General features: G+C 46.7%; 1 protein-coding gene across 13 annotated transcripts in view; it reads left to right on the top strand.

The window, feature by feature from the left end:
• The window catches only part of macf1b (microtubule actin crosslinking factor 1b), a 228,923-nt gene that overhangs the window by 19,526 nt on the left and 188,372 nt on the right, over positions 1–21,025 (top strand). For 11 of the 13 annotated variants that reach the window (XM_072576571.1, XM_072576569.1, XM_072576570.1 and 8 more), the window contains 2 exons: positions 13,896–14,099; positions 17,535–17,766. In XM_072576571.1, the coding sequence (XP_072432672.1) occupies positions 13,896–14,099; positions 17,535–17,766 (436 nt within the window). The remainder of the gene's footprint in view (positions 1–13,895; positions 14,100–17,534; positions 17,767–21,025) is intronic. The other 2 variants (XM_072576564.1, XM_072576573.1) reach the window with 2 other exon arrangements.

A 21,025-nucleotide genomic window follows, 5' to 3' on the forward strand; every position in this document is an offset into this window, starting at 1 on the left:
GTGCGTACAGCAGTGAGTGTGTCAAGCAGTGTGTGTGAACAGCAATGAGTGAGTGTGTTAGCAGTGAGTGTGTGTAGTAGTGAATGTGTACAGAAATGAGTGAGTGTGCGTGTGTATAGCAGTGGGTGTGTAAAGCATTGAGTGAGTGAATATAGCAGTGGGTGTGTATAGCAGTGAGTGTGTACAGCAATGAGTGAACATGAGTGTGTATAGCAGTGGGTGTGTACAGCGGTGAGTGTGTACAGCAGTGAGTGTGTGCAGCAATGAGTGAATATGAGTGTGTATAGCAGTGGGTGTGTACAGCAGTGAGTGAGTGAGTGAGAGAGTGTACAGCAGTGGGTGTGTATAGCAATGAATGAGTGTGGTGTGTATCGTGGGTGTGTATAGCAGTAGGTGTGTACTGCAGTGAGTGAGTGTGAGTGTGTATAGCAGTGAGTGTGTATGGGATTGGGTGTGTACAGCAATGAGTGAGCGTGTACAGCAGTGGGTGTGTACAGCGGTGAGTGTGTACAGCAGTGAGTGTGTACAGCAGTGGGCGTGTACAGCAATGAGTGAGTGTGGGTGTGTACATCAATGAGTGAGTGTGGGTGTGTGCAGCAGTGGGTGTGTACTGCAGTGAGTGAGTGTGAGTGTGTATAGCAGTGGGTGTGTACAGCAGTGGGTGTGTACAGCAATAAGTGAGTGTGAGTGTGTATAGAAGTGAATGTGTACAGCAGTGGGTGTGTACAGCAATGAGTGAGTGAGAGTGTGTATAGCAGTGGGTGTGTTTCGCACTGAGTGAGTGTGGGTGTGTATAGCAGTGAATGTGGGTAGTGTAAAGCAGTGGGTGTGTATACAGTGGGTGTACGTAACCGTGAGTGAGTCTGGGTGTGTATAGCAGTGAGTGTGTACAGCAGTGAGTATAGCAACGAGTGAGTGAGAGTGTGTACAGCAGTGAGTGTGTACAGCAATGAGTGAGTGTGAGTGTGTATAGTAGTGTGTGTACAGCTTTGAGTGAGTGTGGGTGTGTATAGCAGTGGGTGTGTACAGCAATGGGTGTGTGTGAATGTGTATAGCAGTGAGTGTGTATTAGCAGTGGATGTGTACAGCAGTGAGCAAGTGTAAGTGTGTCCAGCAGTGTGTGTGAACAGCAATGAGTGAGTGTGTTAGCAGTGAGTGTGTATAGTAGTGAATGTGTACGGCAATGAGTGAGTGTGCGTGTGTATAGCAGTGAGTGTGTAAAGCAGTGGGTGGGTGCAGGCATGAGTGGGTGACAGTGTAAATAGCAGTAGGTGTGTATAGCAATGAGTGAGTGTGAGTGTGTATAGCAGTGGGTGTGTACAGCAATGAGTGAGTGTGTACAACAGTGAATTTGTACAGCAATGAGTGAGTGAGAGTGTGTACAGCAGTGAGTGAGTGAGAGTGTGTACAGCAGTGGGTGTGTATAGCAATGAATGAGTGTGGTGTGTATCCAGTGGGTGTGTATAGCAGTAGGTGTGTACTGCAATGAGTGAGTGTGGGTGTGTATAGCAGTGGGTGTGTACAGCAGTGAGTGAGTGTGTACAGCAATGGGTGTGTACAGAAATGAGTGAATGTGAGTGTGTAGAGCAGTGGGTGTGTACAGCAATGAGTGAGTATGTACAGCAATGGGTGTGTACAGCGGTGAGTGTGTACAGCAGTGAGTGTGTACAGCAATGAGTGAATGTGAGTGTGTAGAGCAGTGAGTGTGTACAGCAATGAGTGAGTGTGTACAGCAATGGGTGTGTACAGCGGTGAGTGTGTACAGCAGTGAGTGTGTACAGCAATGAGTGAATGTGAGTGTGTAGAGCAGTGGGTGTGTACAGCAATGAGTGAGTGTGTACAGCAATGGGTGTGTACAGCGGTGAGTGTGTACAGCAGTGAGTGTGTACAGCATTGAGTGAATGTGAGTGTGTAGAGCAGTGGGTGTGTACAGCAGTGAGTGAGTGAGTGAGGGTGTGTACAGCAGTGGGTGTGTATAGCAATGAATGAGTGTGTACTGCAAGGAGTGAGTGTGAGTGTGTATAGCAGTGGGTGTATACAGCAGTGGGTGTGTACAGCAATAAGTGAGTATGAGTGAGTATAGCAGTGGGTGTGTATAGCAATGAGTGAGTGTGAGTGTGTATAGCAGTGGGTGTGTACAGCAATGAGTGAGTGTGTACAACAGTGAATTTGTACAGCAATGAGTGAGTGAGAGTGTGTACAGCAGTGAGTGAGTGAGAGTGTGTACAGCAGTGGGTGTGTATAGCAATGAATGAGTGTGGTGTGTATCCCGTGGGTGTGTATAGCAGTAGGTGTGTACTGCAATGAGTGAGTGTGGGTGTGTATAGCAGTGGGTGTGTACAGCAGTGAGTGAGTGTGTACAGCAATGGGTGTGTACAGAAATGAGTGAATGTGAGTGTGTATAGCAGTGGGCGTGTACAGCAATGAGTGAGTATGTACAGCAATGGGTGTGTACAGCGGTGAGTGTGTACAGCAGTGAGTGTGTACAGCAATGAGTGAATGTGAGTGTGTAGAGCAGTGAGTGTGTACAGCAATGAGTGAGTGTGTACAGCAATGGGTGTGTACAGCGGTGAGTGTGTACAGCAGTGAGTGTGTACAGCAATGAGTGAATGTGAGTGTGTAGAGCAGTGGGTGTGTACAGCAATGAGTGAGTGTGTACAGCAATGGGTGTGTACAGCGGTGAGTGTGTACAGCAGTGAGTGTGTACAGCATTGAGTGAATGTGAGTGTGTAGAGCAGTGGGTGTGTACAGCAGTGAGTGAGTGAGTGAGGGTGTGTACAGCAGTGGGTGTGTATAGCAATGAATGAGTGTGTACTGCAAGGAGTGAGTGTGAGTGTGTATAGCAGTGGGTGTATACAGCAGTGGGTGTGTACAGCAATAAGTGAGTATGAGTGAGTATAGCAGTGGGTGTGTATAGCAGTGAGTGGGTGTGGTGTGTATAGCAGTGAATGTGGGTGTGTAAAGCAGTGGGTGTGTATAGCAGTGGGTGTGTATAGCAATGAGTGAGTGAGAGTGTGTACGGCAGTGAGTATGTCCAGCAGTGTGTGTGAACAGTAATGAGTCAATGTGTTAGCAGTGAGCGTGTGTAGTAGTGAATGTGTACAGCAATGAGTGAGTGTGAGTGTGTATAGCAGTGGGTGTGTACAGCAATGAGTGAGTGTGAGCATGTATAGTAGTGAGTGTGTACAGCAATGAGTGAGTGTGGGTGTGTATAGCAGTGGGTGTGTATAGCAGTGGGTGTGTACAGCAATGAGTGAGTGTGTACAGCAGTGAGTGTGTACAGCAATTAGTGAGTGTGAGTGTGTATAGCAGTGGGTGTGTACAGCAGTGAGTATGTACAGCAATGAGTGAGTGTGAGTGTGTACAGCAGTGAGTGTGTAAAGCAGTGAGTGAGTTTGGGTGTGTATAGCAGTGGGTGTGTACAGCAATGAGTGAGTTTGAGTGTGTATAGCAATGAGTGAGTGTGTACAGCCGTGGGTGTGTACAGCAGTGAGTGTGTACAGCAATTAGTGAGTATGTATAGCAATGTATGTGTATAGCAGTGGGTGTGTATAACAGTGGGTGTGTACAGCAATGAGTGAGTGTGCAGAGCAGTGTGTGTACAGCAGTGAGTGAATGTAAGTGTGTACAGCAGTGCGTGTGTGTCCAGCAGTGAGTTTGTACAGCAATAAGTGAGTGTGTTAGCAGTGAGTGTGTACGGCAATGAGTGAATGTGTACAGCAATGGGTGTGTACAGCAATGAGTGGGTGTGGGTGTGTATAGCAGTGGGCGTGTATAGCACTGAGTCAGTGTGAGTGTGTATAGTAATGGGCGTGTATAGCACTGAGTCAGTGTGAGTGTGTATAGTAATGGGCGTGTATAGCACTGAGTCAGTGTGAGTGTGTATAGTAATGGGTGTGTACAGCAATGAGTGGGTGTGGGTGTGTATAGCAGTGGGCGTGTATAGCACTGAGTCAGTGTGAGTGTGTATAGTAATGGGCGTGTACAGCAATGAGTGTGTGTGAGTGTATATAGCAGTGGGTGTGTACAGCAATGAGTGTGTGTGAATGTGTATAGCAGTGAGTGTGTATTAGCAGTGGATGTGTACAGCAGTGAGCGAGTGTAAGTGCGTACAGCAGTGAGTGTGTCAAGCAGTGTGTGTGAACAGCAATGAGTGAGTGTGTTAGCAGTGAGTGTGTGTAGTAGTGAATGTGTACAGAAATGAGTGAGTGTGCGTGTGTATAGCAGTGGGTGTGTAAAGCATTGAGTGAGTGAATATAGCAGTGGGTGTGTATAGCAGTGAGTGTGTACAGCAATGAGTGAACATGAGTGTGTATAGCAGTGGGTGTGTACAGCGGTGAGTGTGTACAGCAGTGAGTGTGTGCAGCAATGAGTGAATATGAGTGTGTATAGCAGTGGGTGTGTACAGCAGTGAGTGAGTGAGTGAGAGAGTGTACAGCAGTGGGTGTGTATAGCAATGAATGAGTGTGGTGTGTATCCAGTGGGTGTGTATAGCAGTAGGTGTGTACTGCAGTGAGTGAGTGTGAGTGTGTATAGCAGTGAGTGTGTATGGGATTGGATGTGTACAGCAATGAGTGAGCGTGTACAGCAGTGGGTGTGTACAGCGGTGAGTGTGTACAGCAATGAGTGAGTGTGAGTGTGTATAGTAGTGTGTGTACAGCTTTGAGTGAGTGTGGGTGTGTATAGCAGTGGGTGTGTACAGCAATGGGTGTGTGTGAATGTGTATAGCAGTGAGTGTGTATTAGCAGTGGATGTGTACAGCAGTGAGCAAGTGTAAGTGTGTCCAGCAGTGTGTGTGAACAGCAATGAGTGAGTGTGTTAGCAGTGAGTGTGTATAGTAGTGAATGTGTACGGCAATGAGTGAGTGTGCGTGTGTATAGCAGTGGGTGTGTAAAGCAGTGGGTGGGTGCAGGCATGAGTGGGTGACAGTGTAAATAGCAGTAGGTGTGTATAGCAATGAGTGAGTGTGAGTGTGTATAGCAGTGAGTGTGTACAGCAATGAGTGAGTGTGTACAACAATGAGTGAGTGTGAGTGTGTATAGCAGTGTGTGTGTACAGCAATGAGTGAGTGTGTACAACAGTGAATTTATACAGCAATGAGTGAGTGAGAGTGTGTACAGCAGTGAGTGTGTACAGCAATGAGTGAATGTGTACAACAATGAGTGAGTGTGAGTGTGTATAGCAGTGAGTGTGTACAGCAATGAGTGAGTGTGTACAACAGTGAATTTATACAGCAATGAGTGAGTGTGAGTGTGTATAGCAGTGAGTGTGTACAGCAATGAGTGAGTGTGTACAACAGTGAATTTATACAGCAATGAGTGAGTGAGAGTGTGTACAGCAGTGGGTGTGTATAGCAATGAATGAGTGTGGTGTGTATCCAGTGGGTGTGTATAGCAGTGGGTGTGTACTGCAATGAGTGAGTGTGGGTGTGTATAGCAGTGGGTGTGTACAGCAGTGAGTGAGTGTGTACAGCAATGGGTGTGTACAGAAATGAGTGAATGTGAGTGTGTATAGCAGTGGGCGTGTACAGCAATGAGTGAGTATGTACAGCAATGGGTGTGTACAGCGGTGAGTGTGTACAGCAGTGAGTGTGTACAGCAATGAGTGAATGTGAGTGTGTAGAGCAGTGGGTGTGTACAGCAATGAGTGAGTGTGTACAGCAATGGGTGTGTACAGCGGTGAGTGTGTACAGCAGTGAGTGTGTACAGCATTGAGTGAATGTGAGTGTGTAGAGCAGTGGGTGTGTACAGCAGTGAGTGAGTGAGTGAGAGTGTGTACAGCAGTGGGTGTGTATAGCAATGAATGAGTGTGTACTGCAAGGAGTGAGTGTGAGTGTGTATAGCAGTGGGTGTATACAGCAGTGGGTGTGTACAGCAATAAGTGAGTATGAGTGAGTATAGCAGTGGGTGTGTATAGCAGTGAGTGAGTGAGAGTGTGTATAGCAGTGGGTGTGTTTCGCACTGAGTGGGTGTGGTGTGTATAGCAGTGAATGTGGGTGTGTAAAGCAGTGGGTGTGTATAGCAGTGGGTGTGTATAGCAATGAGTGAGTGAGAGTGTGTACGGCAGTGAGTATGTCCAGCAGTGTGTGTGAACAGTAATGAGTCAATGTGTTAGCAGTGAGCGTGTGTAGTAGTGAATGTGTACAGCAATGAGTGAGTGTGAGTGTGTATAGCAGTGGGTGTGTACAGCAATGAGTGAGTGTGAGCATGTATAGTAGTGAGTGTGTACAGCAATGAGTGAGTGTGGGTGTGTATAGCAGTGGGTGTGTATAGCAGTGGGTGTGTACAGCAATGAGTGAGTGTGTACAGCAGTGAGTGTGTACAGCAATTAGTGAGTGTGAGTGTGTATAGCAGTGGGTGTGTACAGCAGTGAGTATGTACAGCAATGAGTGAGTGTGAGTGTGTACAGCAGTGAGTGTGTAAAGCAGTGAGTGAGTTTGGGTGTGTATAGCAGTGGGTGTGTACAGCAATGAGTGAGTTTGAGTGTGTATAGCAATGAGTGAGTGTGTACAGCCGTGGGTGTGTACAGCAGTGAGTGTGTACAGCAATTAGTGAGTATGTATAGCAATGTATGTATATAGCAGTGGGTGTGTATAACAGTGGGTGTGTACAGCAATGAGTGAGTGTGCAGAGCAGTGTGTGTACAGCAGTGAGTGAATGTAAGTGTGTACAGCAGTGCGTGTGTGTCCAGCAGTGAGTTTGTACAGCAATAAGTGAGTGTGTTAGCAGTGAGTGTGTACGGCAATGAGTGAATGTGTACAGCAATGAGTGGGTGTGGGTGTGTATAGCAGTGGGCGTGTATAGCACTGAGTCAGTGTGAGTGTGTATAGTAATGGGCGTGTATAGCACTGAGTCAGTGTGAGTGTGTATAGTAATGGGTGTGTACAGCAATGAGTGTGTGTGAGTGTGTATAGTAATGGGTGTGTACAGCAATGAGTGTGTGTGAGTGTATATAGCAGTGGGTGTGTACAGCAATGAGTGTGTGTGAATGTGTATAGCAGTGAGTGTGTATTAGCAGTGGATGTGTACAGCAGTGAGCGAGTGTAAGTGCGTACAGCAGTGAGTGTGTCAAGCAGTGTGTGTGAACAGCAATGAGTGAGTGTGTTAGCAGTGAGTGTGTGTAGTAGTGAATGTGTACAGAAATGAGTGAGTGTGCGTGTGTATAGCAGTGGGTGTGTAAAGCATTGAGTGAGTGAATATAGCAGTGGGTGTGTATAGCAGTGAGTGTGTACAGCAATGAGTGAACATGAGTGTGTATAGCAGTGAGTGTGTACAGCGGTGAGTGTGTACAGCAGTGAGTGTGTGCAGCAATGAGTGAATATGAGTGTGTATAGCAGTGGGTGTGTACAGCAGTGAGTGAGTGAGTGAGAGAGTGTACAGCAGTGGGTGTGTATAGCAATGAATGAGTGTGGTGTGTATCCAGTGGGTGTGTATAGCAGTAGGTGTGTACTGCAGTGAGTGAGTGTGAGTGTGTATAGCAGTGAGTGTGTATGGGATTGGATGTGTACAGCAATGAGTGAGCGTGTACAGCAGTGGGTGTGTACAGCGGTGAGTGTGTACAACAGTGAGTGTGTACAGCAGTGGGCGTGTACAGCAATGAATGAGTGTGGGTGTGTACATCAATGAGTGAGTGTGGGTGTGTGCAGCAGTGGGTGAGTGTGAGTGTGTATAGCAGTGGGTGTGTACAGCAGTGGGTGTGTACAGCAATAAGTGAGTGTGAGTGTGTATAGAAGTGAATGTGTACAGCAGTGGGTGTGTACAGCAATGAGTGGCTGTGGGTGTGTACAGCAATGAGTGAGTGTGTGTATAGCAGTGGGTGTGTTTCGCACTGAGTGAGTGTGGGTGTGTATAGCAGTGAATGTGGGTTGTGTAAAGCAGTGGGTGTGTATACAGTGGGTGTACGTAACCGTGAGTGAGTCTGGGTGTGTATAGCAGTGAGTATGTACAGCAGTGAGTATAGCAACGAGTGAGTGAGTGTGTACAGCAGTGAGTGTGTACAGCAATGAGTGAGTGTGAGTGTGTATAGTAGTGTGTGTACAGCTTTGAGTGAGTGTGGGTGTGTATAGCAGTGGGTGTGTACAGCAATGGGTGTGTGTGAATGTGTATAGCAGTGAGTGTGTATTAGCAGTGGATGTGTACAGCAGTGAGCAAGTGTAAGTGTGTCCAGCAGTGTGTGTGAACAGCAATGAGTGAGTGTGTTAGCAGTGAGTGTGTATAGTAGTGAATGTGTACGGCAATGAGTGAGTGTGCGTGTGTATAGCAGTGGGTGTGTAAAGCAGTGGGTGGGTGCAGGCATGAGTGGGTGACAGTGTAAATAGCAGTAGGTGTGTATAGCAATGAGTGAGTGTGAGTGTGTATAGCAGTGGGTGTGTACAGCAATGAGTGAGTGTGTACAGCAGTGAATTTGTACAGCAATGAGTGAGTGAGAGTGTGTACAGCAGTGAGTGAGTGAGAGTGTGTACAGCAGTGGGTGTGTATAGCAATGAATGAGTGTGGTGTGTATCCAGTGGGTGTGTATAGCAGTAGGTGTGTACTGCAATGAGTGAGTGTGGGTGTGTATAGCAGTGGGTGTGTACAGCAGTGAGTGAGTGTGTACAGCAATGGGTGTGTACAGAAATGAGTGAATGTGAGTGTGTATAGCAGTGGGCGTGTACAGCAATGAGTGAGTATGTACAGCAATGGGTGTGTACAGCGGTGAGTGTGTACAGCAGTGAGTGTGTACAGCAATGAGTGAATGTGAGTGTGTAGAGCAGTGGGTGTGTACAGCAATGAGTGAGTGTGTACAGCAATGGGTGTGTACAGCGGTGAGTGTGTACAGCAGTGAGTGTGTACAGCAATGAGTGAATGTGAGTGTGTAGAGCAGTGGGTGTGTACAGCAATGAGTGAGTGTGTACAGCAATGGGTGTGTACAGCGGTGAGTGTGTACAGCAGTGAGTGTGTACAGCATTGAGTGAATGTGAGTGTGTAGAGCAGTGGGTGTGTACAGCAGTGAGTGAGTGAGTGAGAGTGTGTACAGCAGTGGGTGTGTATAGCAATGAATGAGTGTGTACTGCAATGAGTGAGTGTGAGTGTGTATAGCAGTGGGTGTGTACAGCAATAAGTGAGTGTGAGTGTGTATAGAAGTGAATGTGTACAGCAGTGGGTGTGTACAGCAATGAGTGAGTGAGAGTGTGTACAGCAGTGGATGTGTATAGCAATGAATGAGTGTGGTGTGTATCCAGTGGGTGTGTATAGCAGTAGGTGTGTACTGCAGTGAGTGAGTGTGAGTGTGTATAGCAGTGAATGTGTAAAGCTGTGGGTGTGTACAGCAATGGGTGAGTGTGGGCGTGTGCAGCAGTGAGTGTGTACTGCAATGAGTGAGTGTGAGTGTTTATAGCAGTGGGTGTGTACTGCAATGTGTGAGTGTGAGTGTGTATAGCAATGAGTGAGTGTGTACAGCCGTGGGTGTGTACAGCAGTGAGTGTGTACAGTGATTAGTGAGTGTGTATAGCAATGTATGTGTATAGCAGTGGGTGTGTATAACAGTGGGTGTGTACAGCAATGAGTGAGTGTGTATAGCAGTGTGTGTACAGCAGTGAGTGAGTGTAAGTGTGTACAGCAGTGCGTGTGTGTCCAGAAGTGTGTCTGAACAGCAATGAGTGAGTGTGTTAGCAGTGAGTGTGTAAAGCAATGGATGTGTACAGCAATGAGTGGGTGTGGGTGTGTATAGCAGTGGGCGTGTATAGCAATGGGTGTGTGTGAATGTGTATAGCAGTGAGTGTGTATTAGCAGTGGGTGTGTACAGCAGTGAGTGAGTGAGAGTTTGTATAGCACTGGGTGTGTACAGCAGTGAGTGAGTGTGTACAGCAATGAGTCAGTGAGAGTGTGTACAGCAGTGGGTCTGTACAGCAATGTGTGAGTCTGAGTGTGTATAACAGTGGGTGTGTACAGCAATGTGTGAGTCTGAGTGTGTATAACAGTGGGTGTGTACAGCAATGTGTGAGTCTGAGTGTGTATAACAGTGGGTGTGTACAGCAGTGAGTGAGTGGGGTGTGTATAGCAGTGACTGTGGGAGTGTAAAGCAGTGGGTGTGTATAGCAGTGGGTGTGTATAACCGTGAGTGAATCTGGGTGTGTATAGCAGTGAGTGTGTACAGTAGTAAGTGTGTACAGCACTGAGTGTGTACAGCAGTGAGGGAGTGTGAGTGTGAAAAGCAGTGTGTGTAAAGCAGTGAGTGAGTGTGAGTGTGTATAGCAGTGGGTGTGTATAGCAGTGAGTGTGTAGAGCTGACAGTGTTTGAGAGTGTGTACAGCAGTGAGTGTGTACAGCAGTGGGTGTGTACAGCAGTGAGTGTTAACAGCAATGAGTGAGTGTGTATAGCAGTGGGTGTGTATAGTAATGAGTGAGTGTGGGTGTGTATAGCAGTGGGTGTGTAGAGCTGTGAGTGTACATAGCGGTGTGTGTATAGTAGTGGGTGTCTACAGCAATGATTGAGAGTGTGTAAAGCAGTGAGTGTGTACAGCAGTGAGTGTGTACAGCAATGAGTGAGTGTGAGTGTGCATAGCAGTGGGTGTGTATAGCACTGGGTGTGTACAGCAATGAGTGAGTGTGAGTGTGCATAGCAGTGGGTGTGTATAGCACTGGGTGTGTACAGCAATGAGTGAGTATGAATGTATATAGCAATGAGTGTGCATAGCACTGAGTGCGTACAGCACTGAGTGTGAGTGTGTAAAGCAGTAGGTGTGTACAGCATCGGGTGGGTACAGGCATGAGTGAGTGAGAGTGTGAATAGCACTGGGTTTATACAGCAATGAGTGAGTGCGATTGTGTACAGCAGTGGGTGTGTTTAGCAATGAATGAGGGTGGTGTGTATCCAGTGGATGTGTATAGCAGTGGGTGTGTACAGCAATGTGTGAGTGTGGGTGTGTATAGCAGTGGGTGTGTTTCGCACTGAGTGAGTGTGGGGTGTATAGCAGTGAATGTGGGTTGTGTAAAGCAGTGGGTGTGTATAGCAGTGAATGTGGCTGTGTATAGCAGTGGGTGTGTATAACCGTGAGTGAATCTGGGTGTGTATAGCAGTGAGTGTGTACAGTAGTGAGTGTGTACAGCAATGAGTGTGTGTATAGCAGTGAATGTGTAAAGCAGTGAGTGAGTGTGGGTGTGTATAGCAGTGGGTGTGTATAGCAGTGGGTGGGTACAGCAATGAGTGAGTGTGCATAGCAGTGAGTGCGTGTGTATAGCAGTGAGTATGTACAGGAATGAGTGAGTGAGCGTGTGTATAGCAGTGAGTGTGTACAACAATGAGTGAGTGTAAGTGTGTATAGCAGTGGGTGTGTATAGCTATGTGTGAGTGTCTGTGTGTATAGCTGTAGGCATGTTCAGCAATGAGTGAGTGTGAGTGTGTATAGCAGTAAGTGTGTACAGCAATGAATGAGTGTGAGTGTGTATCGCAGTAAGTGTGTACAGCAATGAATGAGTGACAGTGTGAATGGCAGTGTGTACAGCAATGAGTGAGTGTGAGTGTGTATAGCAGTAAGTGTGTACAGCAATGAATGAGTGTGAGTGTGTATCGCAGTAAGTGTGTACAGCAATGAATGAGTGACAGTGTGAATGGCAGTGTGTACAGCAATGAGTGAGTCTGGGTGTGTATAGCAGTGAGTGTGTACAGCAATGAGTGAGTGTGAGTGTTTATTGCAGTGGGTGTGTATAGCAATGAGTGAGTGAGAGTGTGTATAGCAGTGGGTGTGTACAGCAATAAGTGAGTATGAATGTATATGGCAATGAGTGTGCATAGCACTGAGTGCGTACAGCACTGAGTGTGAGTGTGTATAGCAGTAGGTGTGTACAGCAGTGGGTGGGTACAGGCATGAGTGAGTGAGAGAGTGTACAGCAGTGGGTGAGTGAGAGAGTGTACAGCAGTGGGTGAGTGAGAGAGTGTACAGCAGTGGGTGTGTTTAGCAATGAATGAGTGTGGTGTGTATCCAGTGGATGTGTATAGCAGTAGGTGTGTACTGCAATGTGTGAGTGTGGGTGTGTATAGCAGTGGGTGTGTTTCGCACTGAGTGAGTGTGGGGTGTATAGCAGTGAATGTGGGTTGTGTAAAGCAGTGGGTGTGTATAGCAGTGAATGTGGCTGTGTATAGCAGTGGGTGTGTATAACCGTGAGTGAATCTGGGTGTGTATAGCAGTGAGTGTACAGTAGTGAGTGTGTACAGCAATGAGTGTGTGTATAGCAGTGAATGTGTAAAGCTGTGAGTGAGTGTGGGTGTGTATAGCAGTGGGTGGGTACAGCATCGGGTGGGTACAGGCAAGAGTGAGTCACAGTGTGAATAGCAGTGAGTGTGTACAGCACTGAGTGAGTGTGGGTGTGTATAGCAGTGGGTGTGTACAGCATCGGGTGGGTACAGGCAAGAGTGAGTCACAGTGTGAATAGCAGTGGGTGTACAGCAGTGGGTGTGTACAGCAATGAGTGCGTGTGTATAGCAGTGAGTGCGTGTGTATAGCAGTGAGTATGTACAGGAATGAGTGAGTGAGCGTGTGTATAGCAGTGAGTGTGTACAACAATGAGTGAGTGTAAGTGTGTATAGTCAGTGGGTGTGTATAGCTATGTGTGAGTGTCTGTGTGTATAGCTGTAGGCATGTTCAGCAATGAGTGAGTGTGAGTGTGTATAGCAGTAAGTGTGTACAGCAATGAATGAGTGTGAGTGTGTATCGCAGTAAGTGTGTACAGCAATGAATGAGTGACAGTGTGAATGGCAGTGTGTACAGCAATGAGTGAGTGTGAGTGTTTATTGCAGTGGGTGTGTATAGCAATGAGTGAGTGAGAGTGTGTATAGCAGTGGGTGTGTACAGCAGTGAGTGTGTACAGGAGTGAGTGAGTGTGTATAGCAGTGAGTGTGTACAGCAATGAGTGAGTGTAAGTGTGCGTAGCAGTGAGTGTGTACAGCAATGAGTGAGTGTGAGTGTGTATAGCAGTGGGTGTGTACATCAGTGAGTGTGTACAGCAGTGAGTGAGTGTGTATAGCAGTGAGTGAGTGTGTATAGCAGTGAGTGTGTATAGCAGTGGGTATGTACAGCAGTGAGTGAGTGTGGGATGAATTTGCATTTGCACATTGTATTTTTGCTCAAAAAGCACACAGTCTGCAGGCAGCTAATCTATATAACATTTTATAAATTCCTACTTTGGAAATGGAACCAGTCTGACTCAAGATTGGGATACAGACAGACTCTAACCTCACACCTTTAATACATTTTCTGAGCTAAGATGTCACTTTTTTAAATAAAACTTTGTTATCTCGGGAATTTGACTTAAAAGTGGTGGTACGGTGCCTCAGTGGTTAGCACTGCTGCGTCACAGCACCAGGGTCCCAGGTTCAATTCCAGCTCCAGGCAACTGTGTGGAGTTTGCACATTCTCCCCGTGTCTGTGTGGGTTTCCTCTGGATGCTCCGGTTTCCTCCCACAGTCCAAAGATGTGCGGGTCAGGTGAATTGGCCACGCTAAATTGCCCATAGTGTTAGGTACATTAGTCAGAGGGCAATGGGTCTAGGTGGTTTACTCTTCGGAGGGTCAGTGTGGACTGGTTGGGCTGAAGGGCCTGTTTCTACACTGTAGGGAATCTAATCTACATAGTAAGGAACTGAAACCTGCAACCCATTTTAAAAGATGAAAGACTTAACAGCAATCTAGGTTTGTTTAATATATCATTTTAATTGCGTGACACTGTGATCTTTTGCTAGAAATTCTTATGATCCTGCCCCACTCGTTATCTGATGAAGGAGCAGCGCTTGGAAAGCTAGTGCTTCCAAATAAACCTGTTGGACTCTAACCTGACGTTGTATGATTTGTAACTTTGTCTACCCCAGTCCAACACTAGCTCCTCCATATCACAGTCTCTGATGGTTCTGCCCTTTATGCAGCAACTCCAAGGGTCTCTGGAGGAACTGGAGCCTGTGTGCGCTGAGCTGATCTCTGTCAGTTCCCAGTTGGTCCTACTCAATGCTGCTGATGGCCTGTATTTCAGTAAGACAGCAATCAGGCTCCAGGAGGATTATCACCTTCTACAGCACCAACTGCAAGAGGTAGTGATCTCACTGGAGAAGACCTTCCGCCAGTATCTGCAGGTATCTCCGTATAGAGTCGTAGAGTCATAGAGATGTACAGCATGCAAACAGATCCTTCGGTCCAACCCGTCCATGCCGACCAGATATCCCAACCCAATCTAGTCCCACCTGCCAGCACCCGGCCCATATCCCTCCAAACCTTTCCTATTCATATTCCCATCCAAATGCCTCTTAAATGTTGCAATTGTACCAGCCTCCACCACATCCTCTGGCAGCTCATTCCATACACGTACCATCCTCTGCATGTAAAAGTTGCCCCTTAGGTCTCTTTTATATCTTTCCCTCTCACCCTAAACCTATGCCCTCTAGTTCTGGACTTCCTGACCCCAGGGAAAAGACTTTGTCTATTTATCCTATCCATGCCCCTCATAATTTTGTAAACCTCTATAAGGTCACCCCTCAGCCTCCGACGCTCCAGGGATAACAGCCCCAGCCTGTTCAGCCTCTCCCTGTAGCTCAGATCCTCCAACCCTGGCAACATCCTTGTAAATCTTTTCTGAACCCTTTCAAGTTTCACAACATCTTTCCGATAGGAAGGAGACCAGAATTGTACGCAATATTCCAACAGTGGTCTAACCAATGTCCTGTACAGACACAACATGACCTCCCCACTCCTGTACTCAATACTCTGACCAATAAAGAAAAGCATACCAAATGCCGCCTTCACTATCCTATCTACCTGTGACTCCACTTTCAAGGAGCTATGAACCTGCACTCCAAGGTCTCTTTGTTCAGCAACACTCCCTAGGACCTTACCATCAAGTGTATAAGTCCTGCTAAGATTTGCTTTCCCAAAATGCAGCACCTCGCATTTATCTGAATTAAACTCCATCTGCCACTTCTCAGCCCATTGGCCCATCTGGTCCAGATCCTGTTGTAATCTGAGGTAACCCTCTTCGCTGTCCACTACACCTCCAATTTTGGTGTCATCTGCAAACTTACTAACTGTACCTCTTATGTTGGCATCCAAATTATTTATGTAAATGACAAAAAGTAGAGGACCCAGCACCGATCCTTGTGGCACTCCACTGGTCACAGGCCTCCAGTCTCAATTTCCCTCTAACTATTGGGGGGGGTCTATAACACAATCCCAATAAGGTTGATCATCCCTTTCTTATTTCTCAGTTCCACCCAAATAACTTCCCTGGATGTATTTCTGGGAATATCCTCCCTCAGCACAGCTGCAATGCTATCCCTTATCAAAAACACCACTCCCCCTCCTCTCTTGCCTCCCTTTCTATCCTTCCTGTAGCATTTGTATCCTGGAACATTCAGCTGCCAGTCCTGCCCATCCCTGAGCCATGTTTCTGTAATTGCTATGATATCCCAGTTCCATGTTCCTAACCGTGCCCTGAGTTCATCTGCCTTCCCTGTTAGGCCCCTTGCATTGAAATAAATGCAGTTTAATTTATTAGTCCTACCTTGTCCCTGCCTGCCCTGACTGTTTGACTCACTTCTGTTCTCAACTGTACCAGTCTCAGATCGATCTCTTTCCCCACTATCTCCCTGGGTCCCCCCCCACACCCACCTTACTCGTTTAAATCCTCCCAAGCTGCTCTAGCAAATTTCCCTGCCAGTATATTAGTCCCCTTCCAATTTAGGTGCAATCTGTCCTTCTTGTACAAGTCATTTCTACCCCAAAAGAGATTCCAATGATCCAAAAATGTGAATCCTTCTCCCATACACCAGCTCCTCAGCCATGAATTCATCTGCTCTATCCTCCTATTCCTGCCCTCACTAGCTCGTAGCACTGGGAGTAATCCAGATATTACTACCCTTGAGGACCTCCTTTTTAAATTTCTGCCTAACTCTCTGTAATCTCCCTTTAGAGTCTCAACCTTTTCCCTTCCTATATCGTTCGTTCCAATGTGGACAATGACCTCCTGCTGGTCCCTCTCCCCTGTGAGAACATTCTGCACCCTCTCTGAGACATCCTTGATCCTGGCACCAGGAAAACAACACACCATTCTGCTTTTTCTCTGCTGGCCACAGAAACATCTGTCTGTACCTCGGACTAGAGAGTCCCCTAACACAATTGATCTCTTGGAAGCCGACGTACCCCTCGTTGCATTAGAGCCAGTCTCAATACCAGAAACTTGGCTGTTCGTGCTACGTTCCCCTGAGAATCCATCACCCCCTACATTTTCCAAAACAGCATACCTGTTTGAAATGGGGATTGCCACAGAAGACTCCTGCACTAGCTGCCTACCTCTCTTACCCTTCCTGGAGTTAACCCATCTATGTGACTGTATCTGAGACTCTCCCCCCTTCCTATAACTGCCATCCATCACATACTGTTGCTGTTGCAAATTCCTCATCGCCTCTATCTGTCTCTCCAACCGATCCACTCGATCTGATAAGATTCGCATCCAACAGCATTTATGGCAGATATAATCCGCAGTAACCCTTAAACTCTCCTTAAACTCCCACATCTGACAAGAAGCACATATCACTGCAAAGGCCATTTTTGCTCCTTCACAATCTACAGACCCAGAAAATAACACCGTCTTATTCCTCTACAAACACTGCCCCAGGTTAAATTAATAGTTATGGCTTATATTTTAAGTTTAATCAAGAGACTTATCTCCAAAACATATAATCAAGAAAGAATCCACTGTACTCACTACTGCAGCCTTTCTCTTGGACAGACTTAAAACAACAATTAACTTATCTGATTCTGGGCTGTGAACTTCGCCCAACAGTCCCTCCAAGATTAGTTGTGAATTTCACTGTTTTTTAATTTTCCCAGATACACTCCGATGTCCAGCGATACACGAATTCAAACAGCAAAGGCAGTAACTGTGCAGGTTCTCTCTCTCTCTCTCTCTCTCTCTCGCACTGACCTCACCATATGCTTCCTTTGTCTGCTCTTCTCCCTTTTAAACTGCTGTTGTTTTGACTTTTTTCTCCAAAGTTCCAAAACAATGTAACAGCATATAAAACAGGAATTACTGCTCCTGGAATTCGAGGAAATCACCTCCAGCACCTAAAATACCTCAAAAAAAAGGAGCAGCTCTTACAGCCAGAAATTTTTCCCATCCTCCATCTTGGATTACCCAGAATCCTATATCAAACTATCTCCCAATAAGAAGAGCGACTCCTCGGTCCATCCTCAGTGCCTGGGCCTGAGCTGGTTCTGGGGCTGGGAGGAGAGTGAGGGAGCATCCTCCTGAGGGATCCACCTCCTGAGAAATCTACCTCAATGGATCTACCTCCTGGAAGGATCCACCTCCCTCAGGATAATCCTCCTGAGGGATCCACTTCCTTGACAGAATAAAATCTCAAGGGATCAACCTCTTTGAGGAATCAATCCTCATAAGGGATTGACCTCCTTGAGGAATCTTCCCTTGGGAGGGATCAGTTGTGAACTCTCTGTTCCTGACATTTCTCTGTTGCCTACAGTAACCCTGATTGATTGATTGATTGTTTTTCCAGTTCTTGGAGCAGGTGGCTGTACTTTCTGATTCGCTGCAGAAGATCCAGGACCGAGTGTGGAATCCACCAGGAACACCCAGTGTCTCTGAGAGAATCCAAGAACAGATCGAGGAAAACCGATTGATCTTTGAGAAGCTGGGCAGTTTGCAGAGAGCTCTGGATAATGTCACTGCCCAGGGGAAGGAGCTGCTGGCAAACAACCAGTGCCCATCACCTGATGCCAGGAACAGAGGCAAGTTATCAATACAAACAATAGACAATAGACAATAGACAATAGACAATAGACAATAGATGCAGGAGTAGGCCATTCTGCCCTTCGAGCCTGCACCGCCATTCAATATGATCATGGCTGATCATTCCTAATCAGTATCCTGTTCCAGCCTTATCTCCATACCCCTTGACTCCACTATCTTTAAGAGCTCTATCCAATTCTTTCTTAAAAGAATCCAGAGACTGGGCCTCCACTGCCCTCTGGGGCAGAGCATTCCACACAGCCACCACTCTCTGGGTGAAGTAGTTTCTCCTCATCTCTGTCCTAAATGGTCTACCCCGTATTTTTAAGTTGTGTCCTCTGGTTCGGCACTCCCCCATCAACGGAAATATGTTCCCTCCTGCCAGAGTGTCCAATCCTTTCATAATCCTATACGTTTCAATCAGATCCCCTCTCAGTCTTCTAAACTCAAGGGTATACAAGCCCAGTCGCTTCAGTCTTTCCGTGTAAGGCAATCCTGCCATTCCAGGAATTGACCTCGTGAACCTACGCTGCACTCCCTCAATGGCCAGAATGTCTTCCCTCAAATTTGGAGACCAGAACTGTACACAGTACTCCAGGTGTGGTCTCACCAGGGCCCTGTACAGCTGCAGAAGCACCTCTTTGCTTCTATACTCAATCCCTCTTGTTATGAAGGCCAGCATGCTATTAGCCTTCTTCACGACCTGCTGTACCTGCATGCTTGCCTTCATTGACTGGTGGACAAGAACACCCAGATCTCTCTGAACAGCCCCTTTACCTAATTTGATACCATTGAGGTAGTAATCTGCCTTCCTGTTCTTGCCACCAAAGTGGATAACCAGACATTTATCCACATTAAACTGCATCTGCCATGCATCTGCCCACTCACCTAACTTGTCCAGGTCACCCTGTAATCCCCTAACATCCTCATCACATTTCACCCTACCACCCAGCTTTGTGTCATCAGCAAATTTGCTAATGTTATTGCTGATACCATCTTCTATGTCATTTACATATATTGTAAAAAGCTGCAGTCCCAGCACGGATCCCTGCGGTACCCCACTGGTCACTGCCTGCCATTCCGAAATGGAGCCGTTAATCACTACCCTTTGTTTCCTATTAGCCAACCAATTCTCTATCCAATCTAGTACTTTGCCCCCAATCCCGTGCGCCCTAATTTTACTCACTAACCTCTTGTGTGGGACTTTATCAAAAGCTTTCTGAAAGTCCAGGTACACTACATCCACTGGATCTCCCTCGTCCATCTTCAGAGTTACATCCTCAAAAAATTCCAGAAGATTAGTCAAGCATGATTTCCCCTTCGTAAATCCATGCTGACTCTGTCCTATCCTGTTACTATTATCCAGATGTGCCGTAATTTCATCCTTTATAATAGACTCCAGCATCTTTCCCACCACTGAGGTCAGACTAACTGGTCTATAATTTCCTGCTTTCTTCCGCCCACCCTTCTTAAAAAGTGGCACAACATTAGCCGCCCTCCAATCCTCAGGAACCAACCCCGATTCTATTGAACTCTGGAAAATAATCACCAGCGCATCCACGATTTCCCGAGCCACCTCCTTCAGTACCCTGGGATGCAGGCCATCAGGTCCCGGAGACTTATCAGCCTTCAGACCTAACAGTCTCTCCAACACCAAATCCTGGCAAATAGAAATTCCCTTAAGTTCAGGTCCTTCAGCCACTGTTACCTCAGGGAGATTGCTTGTGTCTTCCCCAGTGAACACAGATCTGAAGTACCCATTTAATTCCTCTGCCATTTCTTCGTTCCCAGTAATATATTCCCCTGCTTCTGTCTTCAAGGGCCCAATTTTTGTCCTAACCATTTTTTTGCCTTGGACATACCTAAAAAAGCTTTTACTATCCTCCTTTATATTCTTGGCCAGTTTACCTTCGTACCTCATTTTTTCTCTGCGTATTTCCTTCTTACTAATCCTCTGTTGTTCTTTAAAAGCTTCCCAGTCCTCCGTTTTCCCACTTATCTTCGCTAAGTTATACTTTTTCTCTTTTAACCTTATATGTTTCTTTACTTCCCTTGTCAGCCACGGCCGCCCATGTCTCCTCCTGGGATCTTTCTTCCTTTTAGGAATGAACTGATCCTGCAACTTCTGCATTATACACAGAAATATCCGCCATTGTTCCTCCACGGTCTTCCCTGTTAAGGTATTGCACCATTGAACTTTGGACAGTTGCTCCCTCATAGCTCCATATTTCCCTTTATTCAACTGAAATATTGTCACTTCAGATTGTACCCACTCCCTCTCAAATTGCAGATTGAAGCTTATTGTATTATGGTCACTACTTCCCAATGGCTCCTTCACTTCGAGGTCACTGACCAATTCTGGTTCGTTACACAATACCAGATCCAGAATCGCCTTATCCCTGGTCGGCTCCAGCACCAGCTGCTCTAAAAATCGATCTCTGAGGCACTCCACAAAGTCTCTTTCTTGAGGCCCGATACCATCCTGATTCTCCCAGTCTACCTGCATGTTAAAATCCCCCATAACAACTGTAGTAACATCTTTGCGACAAGCCAATTTCAGCTCCTGATTCAACTTACCTCCAACATCCAGACTACTGTTTGGGGGCCTGTAGATGACTCCCATGAGGGTCTTTTTACCCTTAGTGTTTCGAAGCTCTATCCACACTGACTCTACATCCCCTGACTCTAGGTCCGCCCGCGCAAGGGACTGAATATCCTCCCTTACCAACAAGGCCACCCCACCCCCTCTGCCCGTCAGTCTATCCTTACGATAACACGTGTAGCCTTGAATATTCATTTCCCTCTGCCCTTGTCACTGAGGAGCAAAGGGAGGACGAGGATGGAAGGGGATAGGGTGCTGAAGGAGGGTCTGAGAAGGACAACATAGGGGAAGTGGCTGAAAACATGACAGTGGGTAAGGACAGAGAACAGAATAGGACCTAAAGTCCAGAGGAGCAAAAGGGTCTGAATTCAGCAATATGCAGGAGGGCATCATCAGGACAGAGAGAGGTGGGAGACCGAAAGAGAGAGACAGGCCGAATGGACAGACACACAGAAACATAGAAAATAGGTGCAGGATTAGGTGGTATATTTTGGTAAGTCAAGTACTGGTAGAAATTATACAGTGAATGGCAGAGCTCTTAGGAGTATCGACATGCAGAGGGATCATGGTGTGCAGGTCCACAGATCACTGAAGGTGGTAGCACAGGTAGATAAGGGAGTAAGAAAGGCCTATGGCACGTGTGCCTTCATTGGAAG

Source organism: Chiloscyllium punctatum, chromosome 8, assembly GCF_047496795.1.
Source record: "Chiloscyllium punctatum isolate Juve2018m chromosome 8, sChiPun1.3, whole genome shotgun sequence".
NCBI lineage: Eukaryota > Metazoa > Chordata > Chondrichthyes > Orectolobiformes > Hemiscylliidae > Chiloscyllium > Chiloscyllium punctatum.